Source organism: Nerophis lumbriciformis, linkage group LG15 (assembly GCF_033978685.3).
Source record: "Nerophis lumbriciformis linkage group LG15, RoL_Nlum_v2.1, whole genome shotgun sequence".
Lineage (NCBI taxonomy): Eukaryota > Metazoa > Chordata > Actinopteri > Syngnathiformes > Syngnathidae > Nerophis > Nerophis lumbriciformis.
In genome coordinates this window covers 11,483,109-11,507,550 of record NC_084562.2, presented here as the reverse complement: position 1 = coordinate 11,507,550, position 24,442 = coordinate 11,483,109, and the positions used below count along the sequence as shown (strand labels likewise).

At 40.5% G+C, this 24,442-nt stretch overlaps 1 protein-coding gene across 1 annotated transcript in view; it reads right to left on the bottom strand.

Annotated features, from left to right (window-relative positions):
* Positions 1-1,382: 1,382 nt before the first annotated feature.
* Positions 1,383-24,442, bottom strand: part of cfap70 (cilia and flagella associated protein 70) — a 52,167-nt gene continuing 29,107 nt past the window's right edge. Inside the window, exons 15-27 of the mRNA XM_061974849.2 lie at positions 22,474-22,656; positions 22,264-22,395; positions 22,056-22,184; positions 21,831-21,964; positions 18,839-18,954; positions 18,443-18,649; positions 13,159-13,277; positions 12,800-12,937; positions 9,071-9,232; positions 8,869-8,958; positions 6,179-6,280; positions 2,403-2,450; positions 1,383-2,329 (exon numbers count right to left, since the gene is read on the bottom strand). Of these exons, the coding sequence (XP_061830833.2) occupies positions 2,231-2,329; positions 2,403-2,450; positions 6,179-6,280; positions 8,869-8,958; positions 9,071-9,232; positions 12,800-12,937; positions 13,159-13,277; positions 18,443-18,649; positions 18,839-18,954; positions 21,831-21,964; positions 22,056-22,184; positions 22,264-22,395; positions 22,474-22,656 (1,659 nt within the window). The 3' untranslated portion in view covers positions 1,383-2,230. The remainder of the gene's footprint in view (positions 2,330-2,402; positions 2,451-6,178; positions 6,281-8,868; positions 8,959-9,070; positions 9,233-12,799; positions 12,938-13,158; positions 13,278-18,442; positions 18,650-18,838; positions 18,955-21,830; positions 21,965-22,055; positions 22,185-22,263; positions 22,396-22,473; positions 22,657-24,442) is intronic.

The following is a 24,442-nucleotide window of genomic DNA, read 5'->3' as shown; positions in this document are numbered from 1 at the left end:
ATGTGCTTTGTGGACGCCGTCTTTGCTCCACACGCTGTAAGTTTTTGCTGTCGTCCAGCATTCTGCTTTTGTTGACTTTGTAGCCAGTTCAGTTTTACTTTTGTTTTACATAGCCATCCCTATGCTTCAGTGCTTTTTCCTAGCGGGACTTGCCTTTTGTATTAATTTTTGGTATAAGCGTTACATACCTTTTTACCTGCCTATAATGTGCTCTGCATATTGGGATTGCCAAGCTCTACACAGCGCAGGCACTAGACCAGTGTTTTCCAACCTTTGTTGAGCCAAGGCACATTTTTTGTGTTGAAAAAATCTGGAGGCACACCACCAGCAGAAATCATTAAAAAACGAAACTCAGTTGACAGTAAAAAGTCGTTGTCGCAATTGTTGGATATGACTTTAAAGCATAACCAAGCATGCATCAATATAGCTCTTGTCTCAAAGTAGATGTACTATCACGATCTGTCACATCACACTGTGACTTATTTGGACTTTTTGCTGTTTTCCTGTGTTTTAGTTATTGTATTGCGCTCCTATTTTGGTGGCTTTTTGTCTTTTTTTGGTATTTTCCTGTATCAGTTTCATGTCTTCCTTTAAGCGATATTTCCCGCATATACTTTGTTTTTAGCAATCAAAAATATTTCAGTTGTTTTTATCCTTCTTTGTGTGGACATTGTTGATTGTCATGTCATGTCATGTTCGGATGTACTTTGTGGACGCTGTCTTTGCTCCACAGTAAGTCTTTGCTGTTGTCCAGCATTCTGTTTTTGTTTACTTTGTAGCCAGTTCAGTTTTAGTCTTGTTCTGCATAGCCTTCCCGAAGCTTCAATGCCTTTTCTTAGGGGCACTCACCTTTTGTTTAATTTCGGTTTAATCACTAGACACCTTTTTACCTGCACGCTGCTTCCGACATCTACAAAGCAATTAGCTACCTGCTGCCACCTACTGATATGGAAGAGTATTACACGGTTACTCTGCCAAGCTCCAGACAGTACAGACACTCAACAACAACACATAATTTGCAGACTATAATTACTGGTTTGCAAAAAATATTTTTAACCCAAATAGGTGAAATTAGATAATGTCCCACGGCACACTAGACTGTATCTCACGGCACAGTGGTTGAAAAATACTGCACTAGACAACGGCACATTATTATGATTATTGCTTTGCAAAAAATATTTTTTGGACCAATTAGGTAAAGTGGCATCATTTCCCACGGCACACCAGACAATATCTCAGGGCATACTAGTGTGCCGCGGCACAGTGGTTGAAAAACACTGCATTCATCTACCTACTTTGTAAAAATAAAAAAAATAAAAAAAAAGAACAAAAACCCTCTTGCAATATGCATTGTTTTGTGTCTGGATTATTTCCGACGAACCATCACAACACCGGCGCCTCCCAGAATGAACCTTAGGTTATTTATCTAGAAAAGGTGGTTTATATGATATTTGCTGCATATTCCACAACATTACAAAAAAGCACAGGTTGGACCGTAGGAGCATATATATGATGTCATGGATATGGAGGGAAATGAGTGTCTCCATGGTGACAGCCATGCAAACGCCTCATTTAAACAGGGTTATCAATTGCACTGTCAGGCTTGTCCCTGACAGTTTGGTTAAGTTTTAGTTTTTCCTCTGTGTTTGTTTTATTTCCTGTCAGCACTCTTATTTTGGTTCAGTTTCCTGTTGTTCTCTCTGAGTGCTGTCCCCTCAGCTATGGCTGATTGGCACCTGGCCACACCTGGTGTCAATCAGCCAGCTGCTATTTATACCTGCCCTGCCCTCCAGTCACTGCTGGATTATTGTCATTGTCGATGTCACCACTACCTGTCATAATACTTGTCGTTGTAGCTCTGTCTACTTTTGTTCACTCTGCTCATGTCATAGTTCCTTCATGTCACAGTAAGTGTTTTTGTTTCTTGTCGACAGTTAGCCTTTGTGCTATTTTAGTTCATAGCCAAGTTTGTTCTCCGCCTTGTGCGCGCCTTTTGTTTGTACCCTTTTGTTTTTTTTTTTTGCTATAGTGTTAAATTAAATCATGTTTTCCCGTACAATGCCTTCCGCCTTCTCTGCATCTTGGGGTTCGTCAACAACAAACTCTGACATGCACACACAGTCTTAGTAGATCGCCAGCCACTCAGTTTTTACTTTGCACGGGCTATTTTGCACTTCTTATTTGGATCTTAGCAGGTAATGCATTTGCTTTCAGGGTTTAAAGCAACATGTCAAGAATATGGTTGGAAGCATGATGCCAGAGAACCGATCCGAGCCTGATCCTGCAGCTCTTTGACCTCCCTTTGAAGCTCGGTGCTCTTCAAGTTGAACTGTGAACCAAGACAACAGAAAATGAGCTGACAAAAGCGTTTGCGTACGGGCGGCGGAATCAGTCCGACTCACCCTGAGAGCGTGTTTGTAGAACAACTCTGCCTCCTCCAGTCTGTCACACTTAAGAGATTTCATAAAGTTTAGATACGGTGGCCGTGGAAGGTGAATCTCACTCCACTGCGTGGGGGATTTGTTGCATTGAGGTACTAGAGCAGGGGTGTCAAAGTCAAGGACACCCGGATCTGAATTATCGATGGCCCCCGGGATGATATTTGATTAATATTAGAACCGGCCCGCAGGCCACAGCCGCCTGCTGCTGTTCTGCACGCACCAATACTCCATCAGTGTTGGCGCTAGGAGTTTTCAAAATGGGGTCCCGGGAACCCCATCAAGTCATAAAAATGGGGTCCCATAGTACATTTTTGGGGTACCACTTTTTTGTAAGCGTTTTGACAACAAATGATCCTGTTATATCTCACATTTTATATTGTGTTTTGGAAAAAGGTTGTCATAAACGTTACTTAAAGGGGAACATTATCACCAGACCTATGTAAGCGTCAATATATATACCTTGATGTTGCAGAAAAAAGACCATATATTTTTCAACCGATTTCCGAACTCTAAATGGGTGAATTTTGGCGAATTAAACGCCTTTCTATTATTCGCTCTCGGAGCGATGACGTCACAACGTGACGTCACATCGGGAAGCAATCCGCCATTTTCTCAAACACCGAGTCAAATCAGCTCTGTTATTTTCCGTTTTTTCGACTGTTTTCCGTACCTTGGAGACATCATGCCTCGTCGGTGTGTTGTCGGAGGGTGTAACAACACGAACAGGGACGGATTCAAGTTGCACCAGTGGCCCAAAGATGCGAAAGTGGCAAGAAATTGGACGAAATTTGTTCAAAATACGAGGGTGTGGGGAAAGCCGACGAAAATGGTCAGTCGTTTGTTCCGCACACTTTACCGACGAAAGCTATGCTACGACAGAGATGGCAAGAATGTGTGGATATCCTGCGACACTCAAAGCAGATGCATTCCCAACGATAAAGTCAAAGAAATCTGCCGCCAGACCCCCATTGAATCTGCCGGAGTGTGTGAGCAATTCAGGGACAAAGGACCTCGGTAGCATGGCAAGCAATGGCGGCAGTTTGTTCCCGCAGATGAGCGAGCTAAACCCCCTGGATGTCTTGGCTCACACCGTCCCTTATGCCACCGAAGATGATCAAGAGAAGAATATCGACCCTAGCTTCCCTGGCCTGCTGACATCAACTCTAAAACTGGACAGATCAGCTTTCAGGAAAAGAGCGCGGATGAGGGTATGTCTACAGAATATACTAATTGATGAAAATTGGGCTGTCTGCACTCTCAAAGTGCATGTTGTTGCCAAATGTATTTCATATGCTGTAAACCTAGTTCATAGTTGTTAGTTTCCTTTAATGCCAAACAAACACATACCAATCGTTGGTTAGAAGGCGATCGCCGAATTCGTCCTCGCTTTCTCCCGTGTCGCTGGCTGTCGTGTCGTTTTCGTCGGTTTCGCTTGCATACGGTTCAAACCGATATGGCTCAATAGCTTCAGTTTCTTCTTCAATTTCGTTTTCGCTACCTGCCTCCACACTACAACCATCCGTTTCAATACATGCGTAATCTGTTGAATCGCTTAAACGGCTGAAATCCGAGTCTGAATCCGAGCTAATGTCGCTATAGCTTGCTGTTCTATGCGCCATGTTTGTTTGTATTGGCATCACTATGTGACGTCACAGGAAAATGGTTAAAATCAGGCACTTTGAAGCTTTTTTTAGGGATATTGCGTGATGGGTAAAATTTTGAAAAAAACTTCGAAAAATAAAATAAGCCACTGGGAACTGATTTTTAATGGTTTTAACCCTTCTGAAATTGTGATAATGTTCCCCTTTAATAATACAAAAGAAAACATATTTTTATGCATGTGTAAAATGATTCAGTTATAAACATTCATTCACTTTCTTCTTTCCTTCATGGATCTAAACTTTTTTTCTATATTTTTATTGCAATATTTTCAGGATGTGTTTGTTCTATTTTTGGCCAAAGTAAGACAAAGAAAACAGGTAACACTTTAGTATGGGCAACACATATTCACTATTAATTAGTTGCTTATTAACATGCAAATTAGTAACATATTACTCTTAATTAGTCATTATTACGTACTTATTTAATGCCTTATTCTGCTTGGTCTTATTATACAACTAACCCAAACCCTAAAACTTACCCTAAGCCTAACCCGAGGGTCAGCAACCCCCGGCTCTTTAGCGCCGCCCTAGTGGCTCCCTGGAGTATTTTTTTAAAAAAAAGCATTGAAAATGGAATAAGATGGGGGGAAAATAACTGTTTTGTTTTAGTATGTTTTTTGTTTGAGGACAAACATGACACAAACCTTCCCAATTGTTAGAAAGCCCACTGTTTAATATGATTGTGTGTACCGGTATGCTTCACTGATGAGAGTATTTGGTTGAAATCGTTTCGTCCTACTAATTTCGGCGGTTCTTGAACTCACCGTAGTGTGGACTGTGAAGCAGCAGTCTGTTTACATGTAAAATCTTCCACTCCTTCCTTGTCTCATTTTGTCCACCAAAAGTTTTATGCTGTGCGTGAATGCACAAAGATGAGCATTGTTGATGTTATTGACTTGTTGGAGTGCTAATCAGGCATATTTGGTCAGTGTATGACTCCAAGCTTATCAATACTAGCATGCTATTTAGGCTAGCTGTATGTACATATCGAGAGGAGCCAGATGAGGTGGTTCGGGCACCCGAACGCCTCCCTAGGGAGGTGTTTAGGGCACGTCCGACCGGTAGGAGGCCGCGGGGAAGACCCAGGACACGTTGGGAAGACTATGTCTCCCGGCTGGCCTGGGAACGCCTTGGGGTCCCACAGGAAGAGCTGGACGAAGTGGCTGGGGAGAGGGAAGTCTGGGCTTCCCTGCTTAGGCTGCTGCCCCCGCGACCCGACCTCGGATAAGCGGAAGAAGATGAATGAATGGATGGATGGATGTATGTACATATTGCATCATTATGCCTCATTTGTAGGTATATTTGAGCTCATTTAATATCCTTTACTTTTGTCCTCTTTGTATATAATTTAGTTTTGCATGTCTCATGACATATTATCTGTATGCAATATTGGCTGGATTTCAGATAGTTGTTTGTGTGCCATGTTGTTCCAGACCACAGCAAACATTACATAGCTTGCCAAAGATTGTAATAAATCTATTAAAAGAAGACAACCTGCCGTTTCCTATAACTTGGACACACACATCTATACCTTTGGCCATTAAATGCCAGTAATTTCCAGGAGTTATCTCACCTTCTGAATAGCCTCTGATTTACTAATGGTTTCTAATGTTGTAAAAATGTGTAGAATAAATATTACATTTCAACATTTCTGTCAACAAAGATTTGCTTCAGCCTGTGACAGTCATTTTGATAGTAGGCTATTATGGTTAATATAGGCACTTACGTCATGTGTTGCCTTCATTATAAGACTTATATACGGCTTTTCATTTTTTGCGGCTCCAGACAGATTTGTTTTTTGTATTTTTGGGCCAATATGGCTCTTTCAACGTTTTGGGTTGCCGACCCCTGCCCTAACCAAATAACTGTAAATTAAGTCTTTGTTACTTAGAATATGTTCCCCATACTAAATTGTTACCAGAAAACAATCTGAAGTTGTCTTTATTTTTTAGTTTTAATACCATGATTTTAATAGTCCGGCCCGTGTGCGCACATATTTTACCTCCATGCGGCCCCTGAGCTACAATGAGTTTGACACCCCTGTACAAGAGTGTTCTCTGATCAGATGCCACTCACCCTGAGGCAGATCATAGACAGGTAGGTCCACACCTCTGCGTTCTGGTTGTTCAAGTGGTTGGCCTCCGTCAAAGCTTCTTCAGCCAGACTAAGTTCCCCTCGCTGCACACTCAGACACAAAGACACATTTATAGCATAGGCTCCCTTAAGGATAAAAGGAAAACAATCAATCAATCAATGTTTACTTATATACTTATTATATATGTATACTTATTTACTTATATAGCCCTACTTATATAGCATAAAAATGTGTTTTCTTTTGTATTATTATTTTTTTAAATAAATTAAATAATAGACACTCGTGATTTAGGCTAAATAATAAAACCTGCTGTTTCCCTCTTGTTTTCATGTGGGTTTTTGTTGGGACTGTGTGACAAGTGGTGGCACTTTCGTGACTTCTGCTGTGCTTTTTTGTGGACTTCTGGATCTGCCACCCGGGAGCCTTTTATATATATATATATACATAAACATATACTGTATATATATATATATATATATATATATATATATATATATATATATATATATATATATATATATAAACATATACTGTATATATATATATATATATATATATATATATATATACCGTATTTTTCGAAGTATAAGTCGCACCTGCCGAAAATGCATAATAAAGAAGGAAAAAAACATATATAAATCGCACTGGAGCCCGGGCCAAACTATGAAAAAAAACTGCAACTTATAAAATACGGTATATATATATGTATATATATATATATATATATATGTATATATGTATATATGTGAGTGTGTGTGTGTTTATATATATAAACACACACATATATACATATATATATATATATATATATATAAATAAATATATATATATATGTATATATGTGAGTGTGTGTGTGTTTATATATATATAAACACACACATATATACATATATATGTACATACATACATTTATATATATATATATATATAAATATATATATATATATATAAATATATATATATATATATATATATATATATATATTAATACATATACACACATATGTTTACATACATACACACACACATATATGTATATATATACATATATATACATACATACATATATATATATATATATATATATATATATATATATATATATATATATATATATATATATATATATATATATATATATATATATATATATATATATATAAGCCGGGCAGCACGGTGGAAGAGGGGTTAGTGCATCTGCCTCACAATACGAAGGTCCTGAGTAGTCTTGGGTTCAATGCTGGGCTCGGGATCTTTCTGTGTGGAGTTTGCATGTTCTCCCCGTGACTGCGTGGGTCCCCTCCAGGTACTCCGGCTTCTTCCCACCTCCAAAGACATGCACCTGGGGATAGGTTGATTGGCAACACTAAAATTGGCCCTAGTGTGTGAATGTGAGTGTGAATGTTGTCTGTCTATCTGTGTTGGCCCTGCGATGAGGTGGCGACTTGTCCAGGGTGTACACCGCCTTCCGCCCGATTGTAGCTGAGATAGGTTCCAGCGCCCCCCCTCGCGACCCCAAAGGGAATAAGCGGTAGAAAATGGATGGATGGATGGATGGATACATATAAGCTGTGAAAATCTGCTGTACAGTATGTGTGCTTGGGTCCTATTTTTATTTTTAGGAACACTAGTACAAAACAATAATGTCTTGCTGGGATTTACATCTTAAAGATCGAAAAAAAATAATTTGGTAATGTCCGGCGGGCCAGATTGAAAAGCTTAACGCAGTGTTTCTTAACCTTTTTTGAGCCAAGGCACATTTTTTGTGTTGAAAAAATCTGGAGGCACACCACCAGCAGAAATCATAAAAAAACGAAACTCAGTTGACAGTAAAAAGTCGTTGTCGCAATTGTTGGATATGACTTTAAAGCATAACCAAGCATGCATCAATATAGCTCTTGTCTCAAAGTAAATGTACTATCACGATCTGTCACATCACACTGTGACTTATTTTGACTTTTTGCTGTTTTCCTGCGTTTTAGTTTTTGTCTTGCGCTCCTATTTTGGTGGCTTTTTGTCTTTTTTTGGTATTTTCCTGTAGCAGTTTCATGTCTTCCTTTAAGCGATATTTCCCGCATCTACTTTGTTTTTAGCAATCAAGAATATTTCAGTTGTTTTTAATCCTTCTTTGTGTGGACATTGTTGATTGTCATGTCATGTTCGGATGTACTTTGTGGACGCTGTCTTTGCTCCACAGTAAGTCTTTGCTGTCGTCCAGCATTCTGTTTTTGTTTACTTTGTAGCCAGTTCAGTTTTAGTCTCGTTCTGCATAGCCTTCCGTAAGCTTCAATGCCTTTTCTTAGGGGCACTCACCTTTTGTTTGATTTCGGTTTAATCATTAGACACCTTTTTTACCTGCACGCTGCTTCCGACATCTACAAAGCAATTAACTACCTGCTGCCACCTACTGATATGGAAGAGTATTACACGGTTACTCTGCCGATCTCCAGACAGTACAGACACTCAACAACAACACGTAATTGGCAGACTATAATTACTGGTTTGCAAAAAATATTTTTAACCCAAATAGTTGAAATTAGATAATGTCCCACGGCACACTAGACTGTATCTCACGGGACACTAGTGTGCCGCGGCACAGTGGTTGAAAAACACTGGCTTAACGGGCCTTAATTTGCCCAGGTCTGCTGTAACCCAACATGTGACGCCTTACCCGGTAACAGGAGATACCCAGGCCCAACCAGGTAAGGCAGGAGGGAGTTGTTTCACAGGCTCGGACGTAGGCCAACTTCGCTTGCTCAAACTAATAAGGAAAGGACAGAGTGAATTAAATTGCTTGCTCTCTCGTAATTGAGACACACACATACAGTTGTGATTGGCGAATAGATATCAGTCAGTGTATGTTTGTGTCTGACCTTCTCTTCCTGTAGATAAATGGAGCCCAGGCGCAGAAGTACAATGTGGGTGTCTGATGTCTGCTGTAGGAATTCCAGGCTGCGTTCATAACACCCCTGCGCATCAGCCAACGACCCGGACAGGTAGTGACAGTGTCCATTTAGAGCCCACATATCTGCAACCTGCTCAGAGCGCGGATAACACCTTGGTAAACATTGCCGTCTATTGGGTAAGTCATTCATGTTAAAAACACAGTGAAGATTGGCGGTGGTAGCATCATGATTTAGGGTTGCTTTTCTTCAGCTACAACGTTTGTCACTTTTGGCTGAAACAGCAGATGTCTTCTGCGAATCTGAAGTTGAGGATATTTGCTTGTTGGCATGCCAAGTACATTAACAAAACGATGTCTTCGCTCTTTTATTCAGACTTTCTTACTTGATTTGATTTGGATGATCAAATGAATATTTCATGCAATATTCTGCATTCTGATCCAACTAGATTTTTTTATTTGTCCTTCAGTCAAATGTATTTATTTTGTACTTGTTATATGTTATAGTGGTTTTCAAACTTTTTTTCACCAAGTACCACCTCAGAAAACACTTGGCTCTCCAAGTACCACCATACTGGCCATACCGTATTGTAGTAGGTCTAAGTATTACAAACCCCGTTTCCATATGAGTTGGGAAATTGTGTTAGATGTAAATATAAACGGAATACAATGATTTGCAAATCCTTTTCAACCCATATTCAATTGAATGCACTACAAAGACAAGATATTTGATGTTCAAACTCATAAACTTAATTTTTTATTTTGCAAATGATAATTAACTTAGAATTTCATGGCTGCAACACGTGCCAAAGTAGTTGGGAAAGGGCATGTTCACCACTGTGTTACATGGCCTTTCCTTTTAACAACACTCAGTAAACGTTTGGGAACTGAGGAGACACATTTTTTAAGCTTCTCAGGTGGAATTCTTTCCCATTCTTGCTTGATGTACAGCTTAAGTTGTTCAACAGTCCCGGGGTCTCCGTTGTGGCTTCATAACGCGCCACACATTTTCAATGGGAGACAGGTCTGGACTACAGGCAGGCCAGTCTAGTACCCGCACTCTGTTACTATGAAGCCACGTTGATGTAACACGTGGCTTGGCACTGTCTTGCTGAAATAAGCAGGGGCGTCCATGGTAACGTTGCTTGGATGGCAACATATGTTGCTCCAAAACCTGTATGTACCTTTCAGCATTAATGGCGCCTTCACAGATGTGTAAGTTACCCATGTCTTGGGCACTAATACACCCCCATACCATCACAGATGCTGGCTTTTCAACTTTGCGCCTATAACAATCCGGATGGTTCTTTTCCTCTTTGGTCCGGAGGACACGACGTCCACAGTTTCCAAAAACAATTTGAAATGTGGACTCGTCAGACCACAGAACACTTTTCCACTTTGTATCAGTCCATCTTAGATGAGCTCAGGCCCAGCGAAGCCGACGGCGTTTCTGGGTGTTGTTGATAAACGGTTTTCGCCTTGCATCGGAGAGTTTTAACTTGCACTTACAGATGTAGCGACCGACTGTAGTTACTGACAGTGGGTTTCTGAAGTGTTCCTGAGCCCATGTGGTGATATCCTTTACACACTGATGTTGCTTGTTGATGCAGTACAGCCTGAGGGATCGAAGGTCACGGGCTTAGCTGCTTACGTGCAGTGATTTCTCCAGATTCTCTGAACCCTTTGATTATATTACGGACCGTATATGGTGAAATCCCTAAATTCCTTGCAATAGCTGGTTGAGAAAGATTTTTCTTAAACTGTTCAACAATTTGCTCACGCATTTGTTGACAAAGTGGTGACCCTCGCCCCATCCTTGTTTGTGAATGACTGAGCATTTCATGGAATCTACTTTTATACCCAATCATGGCACCCACCTGTTCCCAATTTGCCTCTTCACCTGTGGGATGTTCCAAATAAGTGTTTGATGAGCATTCCTCAACTTTATCAGTATTTATTGCCACCATTCCCAACTTCTTTGTCACGTGTTGCTGGCATCAAATTCTAAAGTTAATGATTATTTGCAACAAAAAAAAAATGTTTATCAGTTTGAACATCAAATATGTTGTCTTTGTAGCATATTCAACTGAATATGGGTTGACAATGATTTGCAAATCATTGTATTCCGTTTATATTTACATCTAACACAATTTCCCAACTCATATGGAAACGGGGTTTGTAGTTTCAAGCATGTTTTACTCAATATAGGCCATGAAATCTCAGCAACAAGCTGTAATATCTTACTGAGATCATTTAGGACCAAAACACTTAAAACAAGTAAAACACTCTAACATAAAATCTGCTTAGTGAGAAGAATTATCTTATCAGACAGAAAATAAGCAAATACCACCCTTAATTGAGATATTTACTCAGATTTCAGTTTTTGCAGTGTAATTCCAACCCTTGATGCTGAGTGCCAAGCAGGGAGGTATTGGGTCCCATTTTTCTATATTTTTTAGCCTTTTTAAAGAAAATCTATGTATCATTGCAGATTATGCAAATTATACATCATATTGACCACGCCCCTAGCCACACCATCACCACCACAGGTATGTTGGCAATTTGGGGGAAACCCTGCAGGCCAATAATGTCACATCTATCCATACTTGCCAACCCTCCCGGATTTTCGGGGAGACTCCCGAAATTCAGCGCCTCTCTCGAAAATCTCCCGGGACAAATTTTCTCCCGAAAATCTCCTGAAATTCAGGCCCCCCCTCCAGCTCCATGCGGACCTGAGTGGAACAGGACAGCCTGTTTTCACGTCCGCTTTCCCACAATATAAACAGCGTGCCTGCCCAATCACGTTATAACTGTAGAATGATCGAGGGCGAGTTCTTGGTTTCTTATGTGGGTTTATTGTTAGGCAGTTTCATTAACGTCCTCCCAGCGCGGTAACAACACACAACAACAGCAGTCACGTTTTCGTCTACCGTAAAGCAGTTCGTCTGCCGTAAACAGCAATGTTGTGACACTCTTAAACAGGACAATACTGGACATGCATATGTGACAATAACATCTACGGCTTTTAGAGAGTGCAGCACACAACAAGGAGACGAAGCAGAAGAACGAGGAAGATACAGCCGTGGCGACGCCGACGACGAGTAAGATGAAGAAATACGCTTGTAAGTTCCAAGCCGCAGCTGCGATTGGACCTGAATAGCCTCCGGGAAGAAGTAGTGGACTAGCAAGTGCTTGGCACTGAAGATCTTCCTCAAGAAGCAAGGATTGACCGGTTTTGGGCCATGCTAGGGAGAGATGGAAGATTCCAGACTCTAGTGCATTTGATGAAAGCACTTTTGTGCGTGCCACACATCAATGCATCATCAGAGAGGGTGTTCAGCATGGTTAGAAAAATAGTGACAGAGAATAGAACAAGGATGGACAATTCAACCCTTGACTCAACAATGAGTAGATGAGTGTTATGTGTGTGTATAAGTGTAAATAAATGAACACTGAAATTCAAGTATTTCTTATATTTATTTATATATATATATATATATATATATATATATATATATATATATAATAAATAAAATATATATATATATACAGCTAGAATTCACTGAAAGTCAAGTATCCCCCCCATCCCCGACCACACCCCCTACCCCCCACCTCCCAAAATCGGGGGTCTCAAGGTTGGCAAGTATGATCATCTATCAAGTAAATACATCTCTACTGCCGGCAAACACGACTTCCTTACCGGTTCTTCCTGAAGTAGCGCATCCCTGATGGTGACGGCGGCGTTATAATAGTCAGCTCTGAGCAGCTGCACGCGAGCCAGATCAAAACTATGATCGCCCCCTGAAGACAGCGCCTGGGAAAGCGCGAGCTCCGCCATCTGACAAGACAAGGACGGTAATAGTATCAAAAAGGGATTCCAGAAATCACAACCATCATGTTTTTTCAAGGTGTTTAACGACAACTACCTAAAAGACACCATTATGCCCGCATGGTTACAGCATTACTCTACAACACAAGTGGGTTTTTTCCATTAGTTTCTATCTATATTTGAACAATGCAAGTCTCGGCAAACAAGATGTTTGCTGTTTGACTCTTTACCTCCAGGGCAGAGTTGTGGAGCAGAAACTCAAGCGTCTCAGTGAAGATGGATTTGGAGCTGACATTGCTTTCTTCCGTCTCTGTGTTGATCAAAGTGTCCTGGTCACCGCTGTCAGTGTCTGGGACACACAGATTAAAACGTTACAGTCACGGTCAAAAGTTTACATACACTTGTGAAGAACATAATGTCATGGCTGTCTTGAGTTTCCAATAATTGCTACAACTCTTATTTTTTGTGATAGAGTGATTGGAGCACATACTTGTTGGTCACAAAAAACATTCATGAAGTTTGGTTCTTTTATGAATTTATTATGGGTCTACTGAAAATGTGACCAAATCTGCTGGGTCAAAAGTATACATACAGCAATGTTAATATTTGGTTACATGTCCCTTGGCAAGTTTCACTGCAATAAGGCACTTTTGGTAGCCATCCACAAGCTTCTGGTTTAATTTTTGACCACTCCTCTTGACAAAATTGGTGCAGTTCAGGTAAATATGTTGGTTTTCTGACATTGACTTGTTTCTTCAACAATTGTCCACGTGTTCTCAATTGGGTTTAACCTCTAAAGGCCTTAGTGGCCACATGCGTGGACAGCACCTCTTAGCTCTTATTTCCAAAATTGTGTACACTACTTAAAGGGGAACATTATCACAATTTCAGAATTGTTAAAATCATTAAAAATCAGTTCCCAGTGGCTTATTATATTTTTCGAAATTTTTTTCAAAATTTTACCCATCACGCAATATCCCTAAAAAAAGCTTCAAAGTGCCTAATTTTAACCATCGTTATATACACCCGTCCATTTTCCTGTGACGTCACATAGTGAAGCCAACACAAACAAACATGGCGGAAAGAACAGCAAGCTATAGCGACATTAGCTCGGATTCAGACTTGGATTTCAGCAGTTTAAGCGATTCAACAGATTACGCATGTATTGAAACGGATGGCTGTAGTGTGGAGGCAGGTAGCGAAAACGAAATTGAAGAAGAAACTGAAGCTATTGAGCCATATCGGTTTGAACCGTATGCAAGCAAAACCGACGAAAACAACACGACAGCTAGCGACACGGGAGAAAGCGAGGACGAATTCGGCGATCGCCTTCTAACCAACGATTGGTATGTGTTTGTTTGGCATTAAAGGAAACTAACAACTATGAACTAGGTTTACAGCATATGAAATACATTTGGCAACAACATGCACTTTGAGAGTGCAGACAGCCCAATTTTCATCAATTAATATATTCTGCAGACATACCCTCATGTCAGCAGGCCAGGGAAGCTAGGGTCGATATTCTTCTCTTGATCATCTTGGGACGGTGTGAGCCAAGACATCCAGGGGGGTTTAGCTCGCTCGTCTGCGGTAACAAACTGCCGCCATTGCTTGCCGTGCTACCGAGGTCCTTTGTCCCTGAATTGCTCACACACTCCGGCAGATTCAATGGGGGTCTGGCGGCAGATTTCTTTGACTTTATCGTTGGAAATGCATCTGCTTTGAGTGTCGCAGGATAACCACACATTCTTGCCATCTCTGTCGTAGCATAGCTTTCGTCGGTAAAGTGTGCGGAACAAACGTCCAATTTCTTGCCACTTTCGCATCTTTGGGCCACTGGTGCAACTTGAATCCGTCCCTGTTCGTGTTGTTACACCCTCCGACAACACACCGACGAGGCATGATGTCTCCAAGGTTCGGAAAACAGTCGAAAAAACGTAAAATAACAGAGCTGTTTTGACCCGGTGTTTGAGAAAATGGCGGTTTGCTTCCCGATGCGACGTCACGTTGTGACGTCATCGCTCCGAGAGCGAATATTTAATTCGCCAAAATTCCCCCATTTAGAGTTCGGAAATCGTTTAAAAAAATATATGGTCTTTTTTCTGCAACATGAAGTTATATATTGACGCTTACATAGGTCTGGTGATAATATTCCCCTTTAATTGGGGTCTTATGGCCGCCTATGTGGACACTTATACTGCCATCTGGTGGTGTCAGAAGAGTATAACATACAATGGAATTTGGAAAAAAAAGTGTACAAATAAGAATTAGCATGTCACTAAACATGAAGTACACGTTTGTTACTTATGGACTAAGTACATCATATAAAAAGTTGATTCTTAGTTTTTTATTTTAATTAGGGTCCAATAAGCCCAAATAGCAAAGAGAAATAAAAAAAAGCATGTAAACAAACAGCTTGGGCCTTAAGAGGTTAAGTCAGGACTTTGGGAAGGCCATTCTAAAACCTTAGTTCTAGCCTGATTTAGCCATTCATTTACCACTTTTGACATGTGTTTGGGGTCATTGTCCTGTTGGAACACCCAACTGCGCCCAAGACCCAACCTCCGGGCTGATGATTTTAGGTTGTCTTGAAGAATTCGGAGGTAATTCTCCTTTTTCATTGTCCCATTTACTCTCTGTAAAGCACCAGTTCCATTGGCAGCAAAACAGGCCCAGAGCATAATACTACCACCAACATGCTTGACGGAAGGGATTGTGTTCCTGGGATTAAAGGCCTCACCTTTTCTCCTCCAAACATATTGCTGGGTATTGTGGCCAAACAGCTCAATTTTTGTTTCATCTGACATCACATGGACAAAGATAAGACCTTCTGGAGGAAAGTTCTGTGGTCAGATGAAACAATTGAAGTGTAAATTGAAGTGAATTGAAATGAATATAAACCTTGATGTATTTAATGGGGCAGCACGGTGGAAGAGGGGTTAGTGCATCTGCCTCACAATACGAAGGTCCTGAGTAGTCTTGGGTTCAATCCCGGGCTCGGGATCTTTCTGTGTGGAGTTTGCATGTTCTCCCCGTGACTGCTTGGGTTCCCTCCGGCTACTCCGGCTTCCTCCCACCTCCAAAGACATGCACCTGGGATAAGTTGATTGGCAACACTAAATTGGCCCTAGTGTGTGAATGTGAGTGTGAATTGTTGTCTGTTTATCTGTGTTGGCCCTGCGATGAGGTGGCGACTTGTCCAGGGTGTACCCCGCCTTCCGCCCAATTGTAGCTGAGATAGGCTCCAGCGCCCCCCACGACCCCAAAAAGGAAATAAGCGGTAGAAAATGGATGGATGGATGTATTTAATGATGCTTAGGGTGAGATTATTTACCGTATTTTCCGGACCATAGGGCGCATCGGATTATAAGGCGCACTGCCCATGAGCGGGTCTAGTCAGGTCTATTTTTATAAAAAAGGTGCACCAGATTATAGGGCGCTTTAAAGGAGTCATATTATTTTTTATTTATTTCTAAATGTAAAACACTTCCTTGTGGTCTACATAACATGTAATGGTGGTTCTTTGGTCAAAATGTTGCATAGATGATGTTTTACAGATCATCTTCAAGCCGCTTTCTGACAGTCGCTTCCGGATGCGCCGTTTTGTGGGCGGTCTTATTTACGTGGCTCACCTTTGACAGCGTCTTCTCCTCGTCATCTTTGTTGTAGCGGCGTAGCGTGCAAGGACGGGAGTGGAAGGAGTGTCAAAAGATGGAGCTAACTGTTTTAATGACATTCAGACTTTACTTAAATCAATAACGGAGCAGCATTTCCTCATCCGTGGCTCACTAGTGCAACAACAACGCCAGAAATGTGTCCTGTGAAAAAACGTTCGACCGCATCTCTCTAGTAACTAAAGTTCCTTGGATGAATAATGTAAACTCACTACACCGGTATGTTTTAGCGCTTTCATGGCGAGTTTACTGACAGATATAAGTAAGAACTTTACACTACTTTATATTAGAAATGGCAACAGCGGAGGATGAATGTCCCATAACAAGAAGATAGAGAAGAAGAAGAAGCTCATCGACTACGGTGTCATAATTGACTACAAAGGCGGACGAGCGCAAATTTTCAGGACTAATGCAGATCCCAAATACAGATCAGCAGGTACCAGAAGGCAAGAAAAGTTGCTTTTGCATAATATTGCGAAACAAAACGCCTGATAATATGTCTTACCTTATACCCACACCATAATAATACTTGTATGTTTAATGCGCCGACAATCCTTCAAGCGGTGTGGCTTCATAGCTTACCAAAGTCGTACTAAAACATTTTGATAGATTTTTGAGCGCCGTGTGTAATGTTCTATATTTTCAGTGGAACAGATACAATTTTGGTGTCGTTTACTGGAGTCATATTGCAGTCTACACGTATCTCTTATGTGTGACCTATTGGTACATGTTTTTGTGTATCTGGGATCTGCATAAGTCCCAAAAATTTGAAATCAAACCATGCAATTTTTAAAAAAACAATCTTGCCCTCCTTCATACATCTGGGAAACAAGCCGTTTGGAATTTCCCCCATTGGTGATGTTTTTGACATAAGTGACGTCAGCGGATTTTGCGCGCGTCCACCATTGTAGTCCCATGATGTAGTCAACGCGCTCCTTTTTTTTTCGCTATCCTCTTGTTGTGGGGCAGACTAGCTTGTACATGCACATGCATCCTTCGCTGTTGCCATTTCTAGTACAAAGTAGCGTATAGTTTGAAGTTAGTCAGTAGATTCGCTATGGATGCGCTAAAAACTATAACAAAGACGACGCTGTCGAAGTGGAGGCATGTAAATAGGACCACCCACAAAACAGCACATCCTGATGCGGCTTAAAGTGTATTAAACATAATCTATGCAAAATTTGACCAAAAAAACCCACCATTAAATGTACAGTACAGGCCAGAAGTTTGGACAAGCCTTCTTATTCAATGTGTTTTTTTTATATTCATGACTATTTACATTGTCGATTGTCACTGAAGGCATCAAAACTATGAATGAACACATGTGGAGTTATGTACTTAACAAAAAAAGGTGCAATAACTGAAAACATGTTTTATATTCTAGTTTCTTCAAAATAGCCACCCTTTTGCTCTGTGTACTGCTTTGCACACTCTTGGCATTCTCTCAATGAGCTTCAAAAGGTAGTCACCTGAAAAGGTTTTCACTTCATAGTTTTGATGCCTTCAGGGACAATCTACAATGTAAATAGTCATGAAAATAAAGAAAATGCATTGAAATGAGAAGGTGTGTCCAAACTTTTGGCCTGTACTATATATAGACCACAAGGAAGTATTTTTTATGTAGAAAAAGAATCATAATGTGACCCCTTTTAAATTGTTATCTCGTTAACTTTGACAAACGTGTAAGAAATCCTTGTTTTTCCATGTTTGAATACACACATACAAAAATGTAGGATGAAATAAAACACGTCAAAACAAATGATATTGGGAATCACTAACACACACTCTCAGAATGATTTAGCTTTCTTCTACGATTTAGATGAAAAAGTTGTCTTCTCACCAGTTTGCTTGATGGCCTGAGACTGAATGGGAGGTGGAACGGGCTTTTCCTCTTCCTGTTCCACCAGCTTTTCGCTTTCCTCATCCACATCCGTGTCTTCCGCCTTGCTTGTTTGACTATTGGCTTCCTTTGCTTTCAGGTTGTTTTTAGCCTCCATGAAAGCCCTTTCAGCCAGGATGGATTTGCCCTGGCTTTCTTGGACCAGACCTGGGCAACGAAATGCAGACACAAGGATACTGAGAAAAGCCACTTTGCACATTTCTGCTCGTGTTCCAGAATGATACGGTGTGGCTAAACGCCAGGAAACGTGGCCACATTAATCAACTCAGTTACAAGATTTGTTTCTTGGAGGATTCGTGCTGTGGTATTTGGATGGAGTGAAAACATGGATCTCACCCAGCAAGGTCCAAGCCACCAAATCCAAAGGCTCTATGTTTGTGGCTCGCTCCAATAAAGTCTCAGCTTGCTCAAAGTCATTAAACAACGCTGCCAGCACGCCACACATCATCAGACTAAACAGATAACATAACACAAACACAAGCTTGGAGTCAGCGTTCAACGCTCTTTAAGTACATAAAACTACAATTTCAAGCCTTTACTGACTCTCTGGGAGCCAAACCAAAGAGCATTGGTTTATTTGATCAAAAACAAAATAAATCCTTGGATATATTTTCTTTTTTCTAGGGCATTACATTCTCAAGGCATTAATTTGATCCCAACTGGACTGTTCGGATTGTCTCAGAAAACATTTCGCTAGGCCTGGGCATTCACTCTGTGTGCTGCGCGGAGCGGACTTCCAGGAGCGCGCCGGGCGCGTGTCAGTCCGGCGGCAGCAAGCGGCTGCTATCAATCACCAGCAATCAGCGCACCTGTGGCTGACCATAGGACCTGCCGTCATAAGCCTGCACGACCTGCTATCCCGCGCCAGAACGTAGCGACCTGTCCTGTACAGTAAGCCGAACCTAGCAAGCTCTATGCAGTGAAGTGAAGTGAAGTGAATTATATTTATATAGCGCTTTTCTCTAGTGACTCAAAGCGCTTTACATAGTGAAACCCAATATCTAAGTTACATTTAAACCAGTGTGGGTGGCACTGGGAGCAGGTGGGTAAAGTGTCTTGCCCAAGGACACAACGGCAGTGACTAGGATGGCAGAAGTGGGGATCGAACCGGCAACCCTCAAGTTGCTGGCACGGCCGCTCTACCAACCGAGCTATACCGGCCCTATGCTATCTTTCTCTCTCTGTGTTTTCTCACCCATCGTGCTCAGTTCTCTCGTGTCCTCCTTGTAGCCCCCTTTCAGCAGCGTACCTCTATTCCCACGTTACGAGCCGTGTGTCTCGTCTTCCCGTGTTCCCTCTGCTTCCCTGGCTTTTTGGATCTCGACCTTCCGCCTGGACACGGACTCCGACTACCTGCCTGTCTCACGGTCCGATCTCCCCCCCTGGACTACAGCACCTCGCTCAACACTTCCGGGTAACACTCTTCAGGTAATATTCACACATTGTCACACACCATACACTTTTGGATTAGTTCACACACTCCATTCCCTTGTTGATTAATATCATTACTTTTTATATATATATATATATATATATATCTATATATATATATATCTATATATATATATAACACATATATATATATATATAACTCTATTATATATATATATACATGGGTTATATATATAAATAAAATAGAGTTAAACATTGCCCCTACTGTCTGTGCCGTCTTCTTTCCCTGTACAAACATAACAAATATGACTCCTTTAATGCGCCCTATAATCCGGTGCGCCTTATATATGAAAAAAGATCAAAACTAGGCCATTCATCGGCAGTGCGCCTTATAATCCGGTGCGCCCTATGGTCCGGAAAATACGGTATATTCACTGTTACAAGCGACCCTCTGAGGGCAGCCCCTAGGGATGATGTTTGATAAGAACTTATCAAGTTCGAGCCCATTATCAAATCTTCTTATCGAACCGATTCCTTATCGATTCTCTTATCGATTCCAGTTAGGTTGTTGTATATGGAAAAAAACACAATATTTGGTTTAACAAAAGCTCACTTTTATTTTATAAGAAAAAAATAAAATAAAATAAATAAATAAATATTGACTGTTACCCCCCTAAAAAAATAAAAATATTGACTGTTGTTACACAAAATATATTAAGTGGGATTTTTCAGAAAAACAAATATATACAGTAACACAAAAACAACCTGTCTCTGTGATCACTATAGGTGTATAAATAATAATATAGTGTTAAATAAAATCAGTCCCTTGGGCACAAAACTGAAAATAATACAGCTCTCCAAAAAGTGCACTTCTGCTGCTATTGGAACATACTAACTACACACACTATGACATTAAGAACACCACAGTCATCAATCAACAATTCTTCCCCCCTTACATGACAGCGAAGCCTGGCAATAATTGCATATTGCCTGTTCTGCCCTCACTATACGTGTTGAGGTTATACAGCTTGGCAGACAGCTAACAACCAACCCAAGACGTCTAATAAAGTTCCAAAGCAGATTAATCCATTTAGGCTCTTTATTGTTGTTCATCTTTCTTTGTCTTTTCCTATCTTTACTTTTGTCTTGCATTGGACTGTTATTTATTTTTTTAAACTGAAATACACACAATGACAAATGTATAAGCTATGTGATTCAATTAACATACTGAAATGTAATACACAATATGTAAATATTAGCTTTACACAAATATACAGTACTATCATCAAACAAATACTTCTGAGTGTTGAAACTATTTTGATGGTGGAAATATACGACTGGCAACCATTTTAAGTCCTCAAATCATCCATTGAAACAGTGCACAAAAATTGTTTTTCAATAGACATCTTAGTATAAAATTGAAACACTTTTCACCTTAATATTGAGTTATATAAACAAGTTAAACAGTTTACTTACAGACTTATCTTTTCCAAGGCTTGTAGGAGCTAACACAACTTGTCTACTTCTCAATTGCCCAAACTAATGACGAGTAGTATTTTCATATCGCCACAAGGTGCCAGTAAGAGTCTACAATCAAATGAGCATAACATTGCATCTCACAGGGCAATTCCTGTGGGAAGGGATTCGTTCTGAGGGATTCGAATAAAGAACCAACTCTTTTTCTTTACTATAGTGGTCTCGATAACGGGTACCGGTTCTCAAAAAGGGATTCGAGTCCGAGGACTCGGTTCTTTTCTTATCGATCATCCGGGAAAACCGGTTTCGAGCATCATCCCTAGCAGCCCCTCAACAAAAACGAGTTGGACACACCCGTTCTAAGAAACTCGGAACAGTCCAGTTGCAATTGACTCAATGCCTCAGATAAGTTTCCCTTGCTAATATCTATGCTATGTTTTCATAGCGTTCCATGTCTGACCTGGGCAGGTGTGTTTGCTGGAGAGCCACGGCATCGTGGAAACACATTTTCGCCATCATGTATTCTCCGGTTTGCATGTAGAGGCCCCCCCACTCAAACTTGTGGGAGGGCTCACGGGGCTCCCTCGCAACCAACTGCAGCAAAACAGACACAAGATGTCCATGCCTTCATGCAGAATAATAACATAATTACTGTACACATGGCAAGTAACAGATGTTATTGTACCTCTTGGTAGTAGCGAACAGCCAGAGGATAATCCCTCATGAGCTGAGCCTCTCGTGCAAAATGTGTAAGATGGTAAATGCTCAAATGGATCTCATTAATTGGATCATCCTCAATGGCATGTGAATAAATCTAATTAGGGGGGGAATAATTACAGTGATTATGCGCGTATAAACAGTGTGTGTTTGGGGGAGGGTGTGTTTGCGTATACTTTGTTGAGAGCAACATGCATCTCATCCACCAGGTCCACGTACAGCTTGCTGACAAACTCCTGCAGATCCTGCTGCTCTGTAAAGGACTCCGTCTGCTGTACCTTGTCACGCACAAACTTCACCACAGCAGGCTACACACCACACACACACACGCTGGTTGACACGTGTAACACATCCGTGCTGAAGGTTGGACAAACAGGTATTCAAACCTTCAGTTTTTCCTTGAAGGCAAAGTATTTCCCGGAGACATTGAGAGCGCCCATCAGCTGAGCCATCATTGGGTCCTGGTCACAGCTCATGGATGCTTGGAATCCTGCTCCAAACAATTCCTCGTACTGCTCCGAAATATGCTTCACCACATTGCCCACCTGCTTGTGAAAGTTTAATACTGCCTTCAAAAAAAAAGGAAAAAGACGTAAAAAGGAGTTATTTGGGAGTGATTACGAGTACCGTATTTTTCGGAGTATAAGTCGCACCGGCCGAAAATGCATAATAAAGAAGGAAAAAAACATATAAGTCGAGTATAAGTCGCATTTTTTGAGGAAATGTATTTGATAAAACCCAACACCAAGAATAGACATTTGAAAGGCAAAAGAATAGTGAACAACAGGCTGAATAAGTGTACGTTATATGAGGCATAAATAACCAACTGAGAACGTGCCTGGTATGTTAACGTCATTCAAATAACTATAACATATAGAACATGCTATACGTTTACCAAACAATCTGTAACTCCTAATCGCTAAATCCCATGAAATCTTATACGTCTAGTCTCTCACGTGAATGAGCTAAATAATATTATTTGATATTTTACGGTAATGTGTTAATAGTTTCACACATAAGTCGCTCCTGAGTATAAGTCGCACCCCCGGCCAAACTATGAAAAAAACTGTGACTTATAGTCCGAAAAATACGGTATATACAGTGCAGTAGTGTGGTACCAGTACCCAAATGTATTTTGATACTTTTCTAAATAAAAGGGACCACAAAAAATGGCATTATTGGCTTTATTTTAACAAACAAATCTTAGGGTCCATTAAACATATGATTCTTATTGCAAGCTTGTCCTGAAATAAAATGGTGAACATACAAGACAACTTGTCTTTTAGTAGTAGGTAAACAAACAAAGGCTTCTAATTTAGCTGCTGACGTATGCAGTAACATTTTGTGTCATTTTCCATTCTATTATTCTGTCAAAATTATTAAGGACAAGTGGTAGAAAATTAATTATTAATCTACTTGTTCATTTACTGTTAATATCTGCTTACTTTCTCTTTCAACATTTTCTATCTACACTTCTGTTCAAATGTAATAATCACGTATTCTTCTGTTGTTCGGATGCTTTACATTAGTTTCGAATGATACCACAAATTTAGGTATCAATTCGATACCAAGTCGTTACAGGATCATACATTGGTCATATTCAAAGTAACGAAATTAGATTTTGTGATGCTAAAAAATATTGATGTAAGTAGTATCGACTAGATACGCTCCTGTACTTGGTATCATTACAGTGGATGTTAGGTGTAGATCCACCAATGGCGTTTGATTACATTGTGACGCCGGTGAGCTACGGTGTGTAGTGAAGCATGTTTAGCTATTCCTCGACCTGCAGGGATGATACTTGTAAGAAACTTACTTTATTTGTAGCCATGGGGGCGAGGATTAGTGATGTAGAAGTAACTAAAACACTGCCGACCGGGGCTGGACTTTAGCCGATAGCTAGCTGGCCATGTCTTAATGCGTTTCAGTGTTATAACTTCACCTTTATCGTTAGTTTTTTAAGCCAAAATGCGTCTGTTCTCCCTTTCACTGTGTCTGCTTGTAAGTACTCTGTGTGTGCGCGCTGCCGAACATGCTCCTCTGCTCGCAAAATCAGCAATGTCATGACGTGACGACGCGCTGTCCGGTACTTTTCAAACAGAGTATAGTACCGTTTTTGATTCATTAGTACCGCAATACTATACCAGTATCGGTATACCATACAACCCTATAACATACCTTTGAACATGGGAAATGATCTGCTCCTACTAAATGGACAGTGATCACTAATAATATGTATCTTTTTTTTTTAATTGATTTTTGAAAATTATGAATCGATTTAGAATTAGGAGAAAACATTTTTGTTATTCGGATATGAATCGATTTTTTTGTGCACCCGTATTGTTTACCTACTTT